Raw genomic sequence first — 16,159 nt, forward strand, 5'->3', positions numbered from 1 at the left:
AAGAGAATGAGTGGATGATGTAAACATCCCATACATCAACCTCTATAAATACATCAACATCTATAAATACCTCAACATCTATAAATACCTCAACATCTATAAATACCTCAACATCTATAAATACCTCAACATCTATAAATACCTCAACATCTATAAATACCTCAACATCTATAAATACCTCAACATCTATAAATACATCAACATCTATAAATACCTCAACATCTATAAATACCTCAACATCTATAAATACCTCAACATCTATAAATACCTCAACATCTATAAATACCTCAACATCTATAAATACCTCAACATCTATAAATACCTCAACATCTATAAATACCTCAACATCTATAAATACCTCAACATCTATAAATACATAAACAACAGCTCCTCTCACTATTGGTGCTCAGTTCTTAACAACCACATCCCCACCTGCTGGGTTTTGAAGTTAAAACTCCCAGGGTTGGTGATGGTCTTGTTCTGCTTCAACTTCATCTGTGTATTGAGGTGTTCTTTCTGTTTTTCCACCGTCCTCGTTGACTCCCTCAGCCTCTCCAGATCCTGTTGGTACGTTACATGAAAAACAAATTCATTTAAATACATGTTTTTGTCACATACGCCGGATAGGTGCAGTGAAATGTGTTGTTTTACAGGATCAGCCATAGTAGTACGGCACCCCTGGAGCAAATTAAGGTTAAGTGCCTTGCTCAAGGGCACCAACAGATTTTTCACCTTGTCGACTCGGGTATTCGAACCAGCGACCTTTTGGTTACTGGTCCACCGCTCTAACCGTTAGGCTACCTGCCACTGTCAGCAGAATACCACCCTGCATCCCACTGCTGGCTTGCCTCTGAAGCTAAGCAGGGTCCCTGGATGGGAGACCAGATGCTGCTGGAAGTGGTGTTGGAGGGCCACTAGGGGACGCTCTTCCCTCTGGTCTTAAGATCGAATCCCAGGCCAGTGAAGGGGACATTGTCCTGTGTAGGGTGCTGTCTTTTGGATGGTATGTTAAATGGTTGTCCTGACTCTTTGTGGTCACAAAAGATCCCATGGCACTTATCGTAAGAGTAGGAGTGTTAACCCTGGTGTCCTGGCTAAATTCCCAATCTGGCCCTCATACCATCATGGCCACCTAATTATCTGGCGCAAATTGGTTGCCGTGCATCACCCAAGTGGGTGCTACACATTGGTGAGATTCCTCCTAACTATGTAAAGCGCTATATAAGTCAAATCAATTATTATTAATTTGTTAAGCTTTGTTTTATTTAGTTTTTAGCTCATACCACTTTTTTTATATATACATTTTTTACATTTAAATTATTTAGCAGATGCTCTTATCCAGACCACAATTGTTAGGGAGCGGTAGAAATTTACACAATTGTTACCCGGAGAAAAATGGGGGAGGGTCATGCATTTTCAATTTCAGTCAGGGGGAGGGTTTAGTATTTTTTATTTTAGTCCAGGGGAGGGTCATGTAATTTGTAATCAATTAAATGTCCTATTGTTCAGGGTTTGAGAATTAGTTGCTTATTATAGTATCTCGATGTGTGTCTGATGCTGCCCCTCATCCGTGATTGTCTGCTGGGCGCAATATCAAGTCTGCCTAATGTGGTCTCAATCAAATAATCCATAGCATATACTAAGGCTATAAGAAGAGCGTGCTCGGAGAAGCACAGGGAAAAGTTATATTTCTAAGAACATGTACTTCCTTCCCGAGTTTTTGCGCTGCTGGGATGGTGTATATAAAACTAGTCTACACTGCATTACACACTGCAATGGATAGGCATTCCCAATCATGAGCCCCGGCCTGCCCTGCTCTCGTTGATGTACAGCCTTTTGTGCTGCCTAACCAACGACTGTGCTGTGTACGGTGGCACTTCAGGAGGCGAGTCAAAGGTATCTTCCGGAAGAAAAATAAAATTGTCCAGCAAATGCAGTATCTGTGCGTGCGGGACTCGGCCTACTGATGTCCTGTTCAGTTTGAGAGGGAGAGCGTGAAGATGAGGTGGAGGACTGGAGGTAAGCTTGCTACTGCTAGAATTGATTTCAATAAAAACAATATGTTTTGTTGCCCATAATGAAGCTATTTATTCGAGTTATTGACCACACAATAAGCCATATTTGAGTAATTGACATCTATGAAGCGGCAGCCGCGGAGATGGACAGCGCATGGGTGCTGAAGGAAGGCTAATTCGAGAAGGCCCAATTAATTTAAACCAAGGGTGTCAAACTCATTCCATGGAGGGCATAGTTTCTGCAGGTTTTTGGTTTTTCCTTTCACAATTAAGCCAGAGACAACCAGGTGTGGATAGTTCCTAACTAACTAGCGACCTTAATTCAGCAATCAAGGACAAGGGAGTAGCAAAAACCCGCAGACACTCTGCCCTCATTCGAATGATTGTGACACCTGTGATTTAAACAGTCTTCATTTTAATTTGACTTTATAGGCATCTAACAACAAGAGGGCTGTTGTGTTGGAGCCTATGTCTTCCCATTCAGGAAATAAGAGGTAGTCCTACCTGTTTGACGGACGAAATTATAGTCTACTATCCATAGATTTTCTCAACTAATTCCTTCAGTCACCGTTCACTCCTTAAATATATCAGTGAAGGGCTTGGTGTGTTAAAGTTAAAACCACCTGTTGTATTCGGCGCATGTGACAAATAAAATTTGATTTGATTTGTGGCTTTCATTAAAGAAAATGGCAATAAAAGCATAGGCCTACCCATTGTTCGCTTAATATTTATTTTTTAAATGGACCCGATTATATAAAGTAATCTATAACGACGCTTTAGTCCATAATGCTTCATGCTAGAAACAAGCTGTAGATTGCCGGGGAAAGACGTGACTCCGATGCATACGGGACATCTTTGGTTTGTCTCTATGATATTCAGAGGCTGCGCTACAACCTTCTACAGCCGAGGAGACAAGAAAATGTACTTTGCTTGGGAAGTAAATGTGTGATTCTGTCACTATCAATTGACGTTCAACATTTCAACACGCTATTAAACAACATACTAACTCTAAATCAGTCAGGAGGAAGCCAGGTAGCCTCAGGAGGAACACACATTAATTATTTAGTCTATATTATTATTATTTCAAGGCTATAGCCTGCCATTTAAGAAATCAATTGTGAAGCATTTGTGATGCGCTACAGGCTGGCAGGAGGGCTCAGCATTTCAACAACATCAACAGCAGCACTTCAACATTTAGTCTTTATATGATGAAACAACATGTTTTTTTTATACTTGGAATTAAATAACAATGAAACGAAAAATGCCTTATTACGCTATACAGCTAGGCTATAGCTGGCTATACAGTCATTCTACAGTGCCTTTTGAATTCACTTTTAGAAAAAATGAGTTTTGGGCTAGTCTTTGGTTTGAGGATCATGTGGTGAGCGATGCATGCCCCGTTTATTTTTTTTTTTTTTTTTTTTGGGGAGGATGGATCAGCTTAATATTGCAGATAGATTGTATCTTCTATCAATGTAATTGTCTGCATCACTTCCAATCCCCCATGTTTATTTTTATTTTTTATATATATATTCCCCTTTATTACTTTTCAACCCCACCATCCTTTCCCTACTTGGAGTAAATTAGTGAACAACAACGCCCAGGCCTCTACTTCCGGTCTATACTTACTATCTACACCATACCCTTGTCCGCGGTGGTCTGTGAATCCACAACCTTTTGGCTACTTTGCCATGGAACGCTTACAAAACAAATAACAGTTTGTAAAACTGCATATCTAAGGCTGTGGTCTGTCCTAGGAGTGGAGGGTAAATGGTAGGCATATTCTCTGCTATCCATTTTATGTCTTAACTATTATTTTGGGTATAGGGGAGAGTCACTTGTTTTTTTTTCAAGCATTCAGGGAGGGATACTGAAGGGAGGGCTATCCATTTTCATTTCAGAGAGGTCAGATTTTGTCCAGGTATCCCGTCCCTTATATTATTATATTGTAACGAAACGAAGCAGCAACCTGTTGGTACGTCTCTCTCTGTCTCTCCAGCTCCTCTCTCTCCTCCTCTAGTTTCTCCTCCAGTCTCCTACACTCCTCCTCTCTCTGTCTTAGCTCCGCCTCTAGGACCTCCGCCTGCAGCCGGTGACGCTCCCGCTCCTTCTCCCAGCGAGCCTGGGGATAGAGATGAATGAAAGATGAGCTGGAGAGATAGAGATGAGATATCAGAGGGATGAGACAGAGACAGATAGATCCCCTACATCAGGGGTACTCAACTCTTATCTTACGAGATCTGGAGCCTGCTGGTTTTCTGTTCTACCAGATAATTAATTGCACCCACCTGGTGTCCCAGGTCTAAATCAGTCCCTGATTAGAGGGGAACAATGAAAACAGCAGTGGATCTGGCTTGGAGGTCCAGAGTTGAATTTGAATTTCCCTACCTCAGATTCCCCACCTCAGATTCCCCACCTCAGATTCCCCACCTCAGATTCCCCACCTCAGATTCCCCACCTCAGATTCCCCACCTCAGATTCCCTACCTCCGTTTCCCCACCTCCGTTTCCCTACCTCCGTTTCCCTAACATAATAAACTGTATTGTACCTGGTTTTGGCGGTGCTGTGTCTGCAGCTTGTGGAAGTCGGCCATCTCTTCTCTCTGTTTCTCCAGGTTACGTTGTTTCTCCTGGTCCAGGAGCATGTTGCCTCGGGGGCGACCCGGACGCTCACGCTCCAAAATAGAGGCACGCTGGAGCTCAATGTGGCTGTCCTGCTGGGAGACGATGGCCTACGGAGAGGGACAGTGGACAAACTTAACACCAGGAGGCAGAGGACATATGATGCAAAACTCATCATACTGACTGTATTTCTGCCTGCTTGAATGTGAATAGCTCAGATACATTTACATCATTTAGCAGACGCGACTTACAAATTGGTCCATTCACCTTATGATAGCCAGTGGGACAACACTAAAACATGAAATTACCCTGGGAATCGATAGAACATAGCTCAGAGATGCACAAATACGAAGTGGGTGAATCTTTCCTTTAACACCAGCGAGGGGCACGGAACAAACTTAACACCAGTGATGGACAGGGTACAAACTTCAGACCAGGGAGTTTGCCCTCAGAACAGCCTCAATTCGTTGGGACATGGACTCTACAAGGGTGTCGAAAGCGTTCCACGGGGATGCTGGCCCATGTTGACTCCAATGCTTCCCACAGTTTGTGCCAAGTTGGCTGGATGTCCTTTGGGTGGTGGACCATTCTTGATACACACGGGAAACTGTTTAGCGTGAAAAACCCAGCAGCGATGCAGTTCTTGACACAAACCGGTGCGCCTGGCACCTACTACCCTGTTCAAAGACACTTAAATCTTTTGTCTTGCCCATTCACCCTCTGAATGGCACACATACACAATCCATGTCTCAAGGCTTAAAAATCCTTCTTTAACACTGATTGAAGTGGATTTAAACAAGTGACATCAATAAGGGATCATAGCTTTCACCTGGATTCACCTGGTCAGTCTCTGTCATGGAATGTTTTGTATACTCAGTGTATGTCCTACCTGCAGACCGTACAGCCGATGTGAGAGCATCAGCACTCTGTAAAATAACTGGGGAGAGAGAGAGAGAAATAAAGTTGAGACAATAAAAACATTGTTCAGATTCAGAGTAATCTAGCAACACTTAACTGGGCTTCAGGGAAGGATGGATTTGGGCATGGAGAACTACAGTATGATGCAGGTGCCTCATCAGCTTGTAATCACAATACCATGAATCAGACAAACTAAACTAGCCCTCCCTTCCTCTCTGAGGGGAGAACAAGGGCACACTTGCAGGAGGGAACGAGTGCACACTTGCGAGGAGATGGGGGTAGAGAATGGGACAGCCAGTCACTCACCGACAGTTCCAGGCTCTCTGATTGGTCGAGGTCCTGTAGCTGGGGGTCAGAGTTCGAACGCTGATGTCGTCCCTCCACACTGCCTGGCCGTTCTCCTGCCGGTATACTACCATCTGGAAAACATTATGTTAAACTGTGTTCAAAAGAAAACACTGGATTTGTGAGATATGAGGAATGACATGACCAGATATGGACAGTGGTATAATAGTCCATCTGTATGAGTGGTAGACTGACTGGTAGACTGACTGAACGGTAGACTGACTGGTAGACTGACTGAACGGTAGACTGACTGGTAGACTGACTGAACGGGTAGACTGACTGGTAGACTGACTGAACGGGTAGACTGACTGAACGGGTAGACTGACTGGTAGACTGACTGAACGGGTAGACTGACTGGTAGACTGACTGAACGGTAGACTGACTGGTAGACTGACTGGTAGACTGACTGAACGGTAGACTGACTGAACGGTAGACTGACTGAACGGTAGACTGACTGGTAAACTTACTGGTAGACAGACTGACGGACAGGTAGACCGACTGACTGGTAGACTTACACTTGATGGGGGTGGGAGGGTTGCAGTCGTAACCTCCGAAGGTCTCAGCTCTCCTAAGCACCGCCAGGTTCCCCAGCCGCCCAAGGCCTAGCCCCCCTTGACCAAGCCGTAGCACTTCTGGCCTCAAACTGAACCCCCGTGGTCTCAGACTGTCCTCTGGAGTGGGGTGGGGATCTCTCACAGTCACACCGGACAGGAGCAGGTTCTGCAGATTCTCCACTGAGAGAAGAAGAAGAAGAAGAAGAAGAAACTAAAAGCTGATTATCTGACAGACAAGCTGACATTGGATTCTCATGGTGGGTCAATGAACATTCATAACAGATTTACTAAAGACGACGGTTAAGTTAAGTATTATCAGATCCTATCAGACCTGCCAGGAGCACCAAGGCCAGGGGCAAACATTCCATCTAGACTATCAGAGGGGATGGTGGAGCTACTACAATATTGCTTTAACCAATCAGAGCTACTACAATATTGCTTTAACCAATCAGAGCTACTACAATATTGCTTTAACCAATCAGAGCTACTACAATATTGCTTTAACCAATCAGAGCTACTACAATATTGCTTTAACCAATCAGAGCTACTACAATATTGCTTTAACCAATCAGAGCTACTACAATATTGCTTTAACCAATCAGAGCTACTACAATATTGCTTTAACCAATCAAACTATGTATCAAACCCTCTCAGTTCTCCACAATTGCTTAGGGCAGTGGTTCCCAAACTGTGGGGCGTGCCCCCTAGGGGGCATACCTTAGAGAGCTATTTATAATGTGTCAGAAATGTCCAGATCAACTAGCCCATGTCAGCTAACGTTTTTTTTAGATAGGTGTTTTAGCCCACCGATTTTGTTGTCATGTTTGAGTCACGTAAATATCACATGAATACACATTAGACATGGCTAAATGTATAGAATTGCAAGGAAATTAGCATTAAAACGGCAAAATGTTCTCTACCCCCCATGACCAAATGTGTAGAATTGCAGAAAATAAGCTTTAAACCTGCAAAATTCTCTCTCCACCAACAAGAGGGGTGTGAACAGTTTGTGTCATCAACAGTGCTTGTACCCATAGAAATAGAAGTGGGGGGGGGGGCGCAAGATGTTCCCCAATGCTGGGAGGGGGGCCTGAGTGAAAAGTCTAGGATTAGATTCGTGCTTCATTCCTACCCTCAGTGACGGCCCCCTTGAGCAGTGTCTCCCCCTGCTGAATGTCTGAGGCGTCAGTGCGGAGCAGCAGACGGGAGTGGGCAGCTACATTCTCTAGCCCTGTTACAGCCTCCGCCATGTCAGCAAACATCTGCAGCTTCTCTGTCAGGCTCTGCACGATCTGGGCATCCTTCATATACAGACGCTCTGGAAACACACACATATTCTATGGTCAGAGTAACACCGGGAGACATACAGACGATCTGAAAACACACAGATTCTATGGTCAGAGTAACACCGGGAGACATTCAGACGATCTGAAAACACACAGATTCTATGGTCAGAATAACACCGGGAGACATACAGACGATCTGAAAACACACAGATTCTATGGTCAGAGTAACACCGGGAGACATACAGACGATCTGAAAACACACAGATTCTATGGTCAGAATAACACCGGAGACATACAGACGATCTGAAAACACACAGATTCTATGGTCAGAATAACACCGGGAGACATACAGACGATCTGAAAACACACAGATTCTATGGTCAAAATAACACCGGAGACATACAGACGATCTGAAAACACACAGATTCTATGGTCAGAATAACACCGGGAGACATACAGACGATCTGAAAACACACAGATTCTATGGTCAGAGTAACACCGGGAGACATACAGACGATCTGAAAACACACAGATTCTATGGTCAGAATAACACCGGGAGACATACAGACGATCTGAAAACACACAGATTCTATGGTCAGAGTAACACCGGAGACATACAGACGATCTGAAAACACACAGATTCTATGGTCAGAATAACACCGGGAGACATACAGACGATCTGAAAACACACAGATTCTATGGTCAGAATAACACCGGGAGACATACAGACGATCTGAAAACACACAGATTCTATGGTCAGAGTAACACCGGGAGACATACAGACGATCTGAAAACACACAGATTCTATGGTCAGAATAACACCGGGAGACATACAGACGATCTGAAAACACACAGATTCTATGGTCAGAATAACACCGGGAGACATGCAGACGATCTGAAAACACACAGATTCTATGGTCAGAATAACACCGGGAGACATACAGACGATCTGAAAACACACAGATTCTATGGTCAGAGTAACACCGGGGAGACATACAGACGATCTGAAAACACACAGATTCTATGGTCAGAATAACACCGGGAGACATACAGACGATCTGAAAACACACAGATTCTATGGTCAGAATAACACCGGGAGACATGCAGACGATCTGAAAACACACAGATTCTATGGTCAGAATAACACCGGGAGACATACAGACGATCTGAAAACACACAGATTCTATGGTCAAAATAACACCGGGAGACATACAGACGATCTGAAAACACACACAGATTCTATGGTCAGAATAACACCGGGAGACATACAGGCGATCTGAAAACACACAGATTCTATGGTCAAAATAACACCGCGAGACACTCTGTAAACACATTCCGTAAGGCCTGACAATGGGAGTTGAGGGCATTTGGACAGCTGTCATTGAGGACATTTTGAAGCTCTCGGGTAGAGCTGGTAGAGGTAGAGTGTCTTACCTCGGAAGTCTCGGAGTCTGGCTAGCCTGGCCTCCTCCTGCTCACTGTTCAGCTGCTCCTCCATTGCTGGACAACTGGTACACAAAGAGAGTCAAACACACTGGGGTTACTATAAGCCCTAGGAACTGACCCATACGCTGATCCCAAATCAGTTGAAAGTGTAGAAAGTAAAATAACTGGAGGTGGAGAGGTAAGTGAGCTGACCCATACGCTGATCCCAAATCAGTTGAAAGTGTAGAAAGTAAAGAGGTAAGTGAGAGAGGAGAGAGGAAAAGTATGAGATTGTTCTCTCAAATTTGGTCTATATTGTCCTCTCTGTCCTTGCCCTAACCCCTCCCTATGTCATTCCTACCCTATGTAATTCCTACCCTATGTCATTCCTACCCTATGTAATTCCTACCCTATGTCATTCCTACCCTATGTCACTCCTACCTGTCGACAGCATCTCGTATAAGGCTCATCCAGGCGTTGCAGTCCTCTCTGGAGGAGGTGTGTATCTCGTACATCTCCGGCTTGCTGGACGAAGCACTGATCAGGAACATAGCCTTGTCCTCATGGGCCATCTCCCTGACGATCAGCATCTGGAGGGAGATCACCGATGGCTTGTTGTCCTGATGAAGGAGAGGAGGAAGAGAAAGAGAGGAGAGGACGAGGAGGAGAAGGAGAGGAGAAGAGAGGACGAGGAGGAGGAGACGAGGAGGAGGAGGAGGAGAGGAGGAGAGGGAGAAGGAGAGGAGGAGGAGGAGAAGGAGAGGAGGAGGAGAAGGAGAGGAGGAGAAAGAGAGGAGAGGACAAGGAGAGGAGGAAGAGGAGGAGAGGAGGAGGAGAAGGAGAGGAGGATGAGGAGGAGAGGAGGAGGAGAAAGAGAGGAGAGGATGAGGAGAGGAGGAGAAGGAGAGGAGAGGACGAGGAGAGGAAGAGGAGAAGGAGAAGGAGGAGGAGAAAGAGGAGGAGAAGGAGAGGACAAGGAGAAGGAGAGGAGGAGGAGAAACGAGGAGGAGAAGGAGAGGAGGAGAGGAGGAGGAGGAGAAGGAGAGGAGGGGGAGAAGGAGAGGAGGAGAAAGAGAGGAGAGGACAAGGAGAGGAGGAGAAGGAGAGGAGGAAAGGAGAGGAGGATGAGGAGGAGAGGAGGAGGAGAAAGAGAGGAGAGGATGAGGAGAGGAGGAGAAGGAGAGGAGAGGACGAGGAGAGGAAGAGGAGAAGGAGAAGGAGGAGGAGAAAGAGGAGGAGAAGGAGAGGAGGAGAGGAGGAGGAGGAGAAGGAGAGGAGGGGGAGAAGGAGAGGAGGAGAAAGAGAGGAGAGGACAAGGAGAGGAGGAGAAGGAGAGGAGGAAAGGAGAGGAGGATGAGGAGGAGAGGAGGAGAAAGAGAGGAGAGGATGAGGAGAGGAGGAGAAGAAGAGGAGGAGGAGAAGGAGAGGAGGAGGAGAAGGAGAGGAGGAGAAGGAGAGGAGGAGAAGGAGAAGGAGAGGAGGAGGAGAAACGAGGAGGAGAGGGAGAGGAGGAGGAGAGAGAGGAGGAGAGGAGGAGGAGAAGGAGAGGAGGAGGAGAAGGAGAGGGAGAGGAGAAGGAAAGGAGGAGGAGGAGATGGATGAGGAGACAGAGGATCAGAGGTTATCAACATTTTATGTACCAGAGACGGGCAAACTATGGCCTTCTCTCCTTGAAGGAGGACATACTTTAAAACTAGCACATGTTGGGATTAAAATGAGTAGAGTATTTTATATTGAGAAAATTCCCTCACCACATTAACAAATATGAGTTTCTGGTCCTTTTCCTTTTGTAAGAGCAGCAGGACATCTGACAACAGGACAGCATGGATGTCTGAAGTCATGGGAGATAGAAACAGACAAACACTCAAACAACAAATACATCGTCCTCACAGCATTACTAATAGATACATATGACTGATCAGGAGTTTTCCCATTACTGTGTGACCTGACCAGAAGGAATTATGAGTTCTAGATATAGGCTATAACAGGGCCTGGTAGGTCACATGAGGTCTTGGGTGTCCAGAATGAGAATCACTGATTACTAGAACAATTGTTCAGAACAATTTTTCAGAAAAGCTGCAGTAAAACCTAGCTTTTCCACTGCAAATATCACACAGAGAAAACATTTCCAGATCCCAGAGGGACTGATTAGAGAGGTCACCACCTTTGAGCCGTCCGTTGGCCGCCCGACAGCTGACGGTCCCTTCATGGAGCAGGGTTCTGGAGCCCTCAGCCAGATCGTCTCTCGTGAACACCCTGCCGTCCTTCCACCGGCCCTGGGAACGAGGCTCTAACCTGCTGCCTATGTCTCTCAGCCTGGAGGCCCTCTCATAGTCATGGACCTGGGAGTCCACAGCAGAGATGGTCTCTCTGATCAGAACCAGGGCCTGGGCCAGGGCGCTGTGCTCCTCACTGTCGGCTGGTGGGAGGAGAGGAGGACACACAGAGAGAGAAGTCAGAGGACCACAATGGAAATAAATTGTGGAACTTCTTTAATGGAAAACTATTACAGTAAGTTCACTTTCTACTCAAACAAGCATAAAACATTCTATTATCTGTACCTCTATTTTCTTTAATCAAGAAAATTGAAATTTGACATATGAGCTTGTCTGACCACCACGCTGACTACTGCCAACTTCAAATCTGAGAAACGACTAAAAGAGCCACAAGATGGCATTACTACAAAGTCCTACATTCTGTGATCAATTTGAAATTGAACTAAATGAATTCATAATGATCAATAAAAATTCAGTCGATGAATCCCGGATTCTATGGGACGCCACCAAATGTTCAAAAAAAATAATGCAACTGTATTTGCATCTGGGTTGAATAAATCACAATTAAAGAAGATATCAGAATTGAAAATGTTAACTGCGTTAGCGCATTCTCAACAAATACTTTTTTCAGACCAGGTAGCTATAAATCTTTCCAAAGTCAAGATAGAACTTAATTTATTGAGAAAACAGAACAGAATTTTCCATCCATTGAGTTAAACTCAACCATTACCTTCATGGTAATCATCCTAGTCGTTTACTGGCCTAAGGAGTAATGATCAATTAGCTGATATAGCAACTGTTGAATCTGAAACAGAGGAATTACTATCAAAACCAAAATTAATCAAAGTTTCTCCAGCTTCTATAAAGAACTGTACACCTCTGATTGTAAATCCACACCAAGCCAGACCTTTCTAAAATAATTAAGAACTCCTCTTCTCTCAACAGAAGAAGCCACCTCGGCCTCCCGAGTGGCGCAAGGCACTGCATCACAGTGCTTGCTGTGCCACTAGAGATCCTGGTTCGAGTCCCGGCTCTGTCGCAGCCGGCCGCGACCGGGACACCCATGGGGCGGCGCACAATTGGGGCGGCGCACAATTGGCCCAGCGACATCCAGGGTAGGGGAGGGTTTGGCTGGCAGGGATGTTCTTGTCCCATCGCGCACTAGCGACTCCTGTGGCAGGCCGGGCGCAGTGCACGCTGACTCGGTCGCCAGGTGTACGGTGTTTCCTCCAGCACATTGGTGCGGCTGGCTTGCGGGATAAGCGGGCACTGTGTCAAGAAGCAGTGCGGCTCGGTTGGGTTGTGTTTCGGAGGACACACGACTCTTGACCTTCGCCTCTCCTGTGTCCGTACGGGAATTGCAGCGATGGGACAAGACTGTAACTACCAATTGGATACCACGAAATTGGGGAGAAAAAAAAAAAAAAAGAACAAGCCACCTCGCTGGGAGCCCAAATCTCTCTCAATGAACTCAAAAGGGCATTGGATAGCATTAATAAATGCAAATCACCTGGATGGGTCAGTATTCCTCCTGAGGTCTATTAAAAATGTTGGATTAAATTAGGTCAACTATTGCTTGAAATTATTAACACAGCCGTTCACAAAAGGTTCATTTGGGAGAGATGTGAATACAGCACTCATTTCGCTTTTATTAAAAAAAGGTAAGGATGCTACTTAGTGTTCTCACTATCTTTATTAAACTGTTTTCCAAATTGTTGTCATCCCATCTCGAGACTCCACATGGAACCAAAGCGGGTTTGTTAAAAAACCTCCGTCGACTATTACATCTCTTAGATGCTTTATCAGAAACAGCTCCTTGGACTGTATGATCTCTCGATGCAAAAAAAGCTTTTGATATAGAATGGACATATCTCTGGTCTGTCTTGGAACATATGGGAATTGGTTCCAATTTCATTAATATGATTGAAATGCTATATGTCAATCCCTCAGCCACAGTTATAACAGGCAATATCTGCACTGCTCCATTCAGAATCACTAGAAGCAGCAGACAAGGTGATCCAATTTCACCATTGCTATTTTTATTATCCATGGAACCCCTGACCCAAGCAATTCACCAATCAAAGAAAATAACACCAATTTCCCTCAAATCTAGTGATCACTTCATCTCATTACACAGACAATATTTTACTATCTCAATCGCTCCCAAACACATTGAAGATCATAGTTAAATTCAGCTTCATCTCAAGTTATAAATTAATCTAACCAAATCAGCCCTAGTGCCGCTCAAGAACCCGATGGAGGACTCCATCTCTACTTACGGAATCCCAATCGTTTCCCATTTTAAAAACTTGGGAGTAGATATACTTCCTTCCTTAGATAAAATCAGTGCCAGAAACTTGAACAGAATGCTCAAATCAATCCGACCTCATCAGATATCTCAGGTGCTTAACCGGCAGAATACCTACTGTCAAAATTCATATATTGCAACGGCTGAATTTCTGTAGTTAAATGCTTCCCATGGCTCTCCCTTCTGGCTATGGGGATATAATTCATAATGCGATTTCAAAATGTATGTGGCAAGGTAAACGATCCCAGATCAAATTAACAAACTTACAGTGGGGAGAACAAGTATTTGATACACTGCCGATTTTGCAGGTTTTCCTACTTACAAAGCATGTAGAGGTCTGTAATTTCTATCATAGGTACACTTCAACTGTGAGAGACGGAATCTAAAACAAAAATCCAGAAAATCACATTGTATGATTTTTAAGTAATTAATTTGCATTTTATTGCATGACATAAGTATTTGATCACCTACCAACCAGTAAGAATTCCGGCTCTCACAGACCTGTTAGTTTTTCTTTAAGAAGCCCTCCTGTTCTCCACTCATTACCTGTATTAACTGCACCTGTTTGAACTCGTTACCTGTATAAAAGACACCTGTCCACACACTCAATCAAACAAACAGACTCCAACCTCTCAACAATGCCCAAGACCAGAGAGCTGTGTAAGGACATCAGGGATACAATTGTAGACCTGCACAAGGCTGTGATGGGCTACAGGACAATAGGCAAGCAGCTTGGTGAGAAGGCAACAACTGTTGGCGCAATTATTAGAAAATGGAAGAAGTTCAAGATGACGGTCAATCACCCTCGGTCTGGGGCTCCATGCAAGATCTCACCTTGTGGGGCATCAATGATCATGAGGAAGGTGAGGGATCAGCCCAGAACTACACGGCAGGACCTGGTCAATGACCTGAAGAGAGCTGGGACCACAGTCTCAAAGAAAACCATTAGTAACACACTACGCCATCATGGATTAAAATCCTGCAGCGCACACAAGGTCCCCCTGCTCAAGCCAGCGCATGTTCAGGCCCGTCTGAAGTTTGCCAATGACCACCTGGATGATCCAGAGGAGGAATGGGAGAAGGTCATGTGGTCTGATGAGACAAAAATAGAGCTTTTTGGTCTAAACTCCACTCACCGTGTTTGGAGGAAGATGAAGGATGAGTACAACCCCAAGAACACCATCCCAACCGTGAAGCATGGTGGTGGAAACATCATTCTTTGGGGATGCTTTTCTGCAAAGGGGACAGGACGACTGCACCGTATTGAGGGGAGGATGGATGGGGCCATGTATCGCGAGATCTTGGCCAACAACCTCCTTCCCTCAGTAAGAGCATTGAAGATGGGTCGTGGCTGGGTCTTCCAGCATGATAACGACCGAAACACACAGCCAGGGCAACTAAGGAGTGGCTCCGTAAGAAGCATCTCAAGGTCCTGGAGTGGCCTAGCCAGTCTCCAGACCTGAACCCAATAGAACATCTTTGGAGGGAGCTGAAAGTCCGTATTGCCCAGTGACAGCCCCGAAACCTGAAGGATCTGGAGAATGTCTGTATGGAGGAGTGGGCCAAAATCCCTGCTGCAGTGTGTGCAAACCTGGTCAAGACCTACAGGAAACGTATGGTCTCTGTAATTGCAAACAAAGGTTTCTGTACCAAATATTAAGTTCTACTTTTCTGATGTATCAAATACTTATGTAATGCAATAAAATGCAAATTAATTACTTAAAAATCATACAATGTGATTTTCTGGATTTTTGTTTTAGATTCCGTCTCTCACAGTTGAAGTGTACCTATGATAAAAATTACAGACCTCTACATGCTTTGTAAGTAGGAAAACCTGCAAAATCGGCAGTGTATCAAATACTTATTCTCCCAACTGTACATAGAGGGAAAGACGTAGGAGGACTATCCATACCAAACTTTAAATTGTATTTCCAAGCACTAGCATTTCGCCCCATCCTAAATTTGTTTAGACATGATTCTTCTGCCCCCTGGCTGAGTAGAGAGAGAAATATGGTGTCTCCTATTACCCTGGAAGACGTGGTCTTCACTGATATATCCCTTAAACAATGTCAACTACGCTTTGGTACTATTATTGCTCACACAAACATTTTTTTGGCCGCATAATTTCTAAACTGTGTAACTGGGAATCAAAATGGCATGCCCATACTCTATATTTCACAATAATGCCTTGCGATCTTGAGGGAGGCCTTTTGCATACCCCCAATGGTCCAAATGTGGAATCTGTACGCTTGCCGATATCACGAACAGTAATGGTTTGAGAACATCCCAAGATTTGAAAGAAACATACACATTACCAGGCAACTCCTTTTTCCTATATTTACAACTTAGGTCAGAAATGGGATGGGAGGTTGGATGGAGACATGTTGGCTGGGTGGGGGTGGGGGGTGGGG

The 16,159-nt window shown here is 44.7% G+C and overlaps 1 protein-coding gene across 3 annotated transcripts in view; it reads right to left on the reverse strand.

Annotated features, from left to right (window-relative positions):
* Window positions 1-16,159, reverse strand: part of LOC121535410 (rho guanine nucleotide exchange factor 18-like) — a 39,517-nt gene that overhangs the window by 7,576 nt on the left and 15,782 nt on the right. For all 3 annotated transcript variants that reach the window (XM_045205954.1, XM_045205952.1, XM_045205953.1), the window contains 11 exons: window positions 11,329-11,583; window positions 10,916-10,995; window positions 9,606-9,784; window positions 9,174-9,247; window positions 7,586-7,771; window positions 6,415-6,633; window positions 5,861-5,973; window positions 5,526-5,573; window positions 4,564-4,746; window positions 3,985-4,137; window positions 433-561 (listed from right to left, as the gene is read on the reverse strand). In XM_045205954.1, the coding sequence (XP_045061889.1) occupies window positions 433-561; window positions 3,985-4,137; window positions 4,564-4,746; window positions 5,526-5,573; window positions 5,861-5,973; window positions 6,415-6,633; window positions 7,586-7,771; window positions 9,174-9,247; window positions 9,606-9,784; window positions 10,916-10,995; window positions 11,329-11,583 (1,619 nt within the window). The remainder of the gene's footprint in view (window positions 1-432; window positions 562-3,984; window positions 4,138-4,563; window positions 4,747-5,525; window positions 5,574-5,860; window positions 5,974-6,414; window positions 6,634-7,585; window positions 7,772-9,173; window positions 9,248-9,605; window positions 9,785-10,915; window positions 10,996-11,328; window positions 11,584-16,159) is intronic.

Source organism: Coregonus clupeaformis, chromosome 21, assembly GCF_020615455.1.
Source record: "Coregonus clupeaformis isolate EN_2021a chromosome 21, ASM2061545v1, whole genome shotgun sequence".
Lineage (NCBI taxonomy): Eukaryota > Metazoa > Chordata > Actinopteri > Salmoniformes > Salmonidae > Coregonus > Coregonus clupeaformis.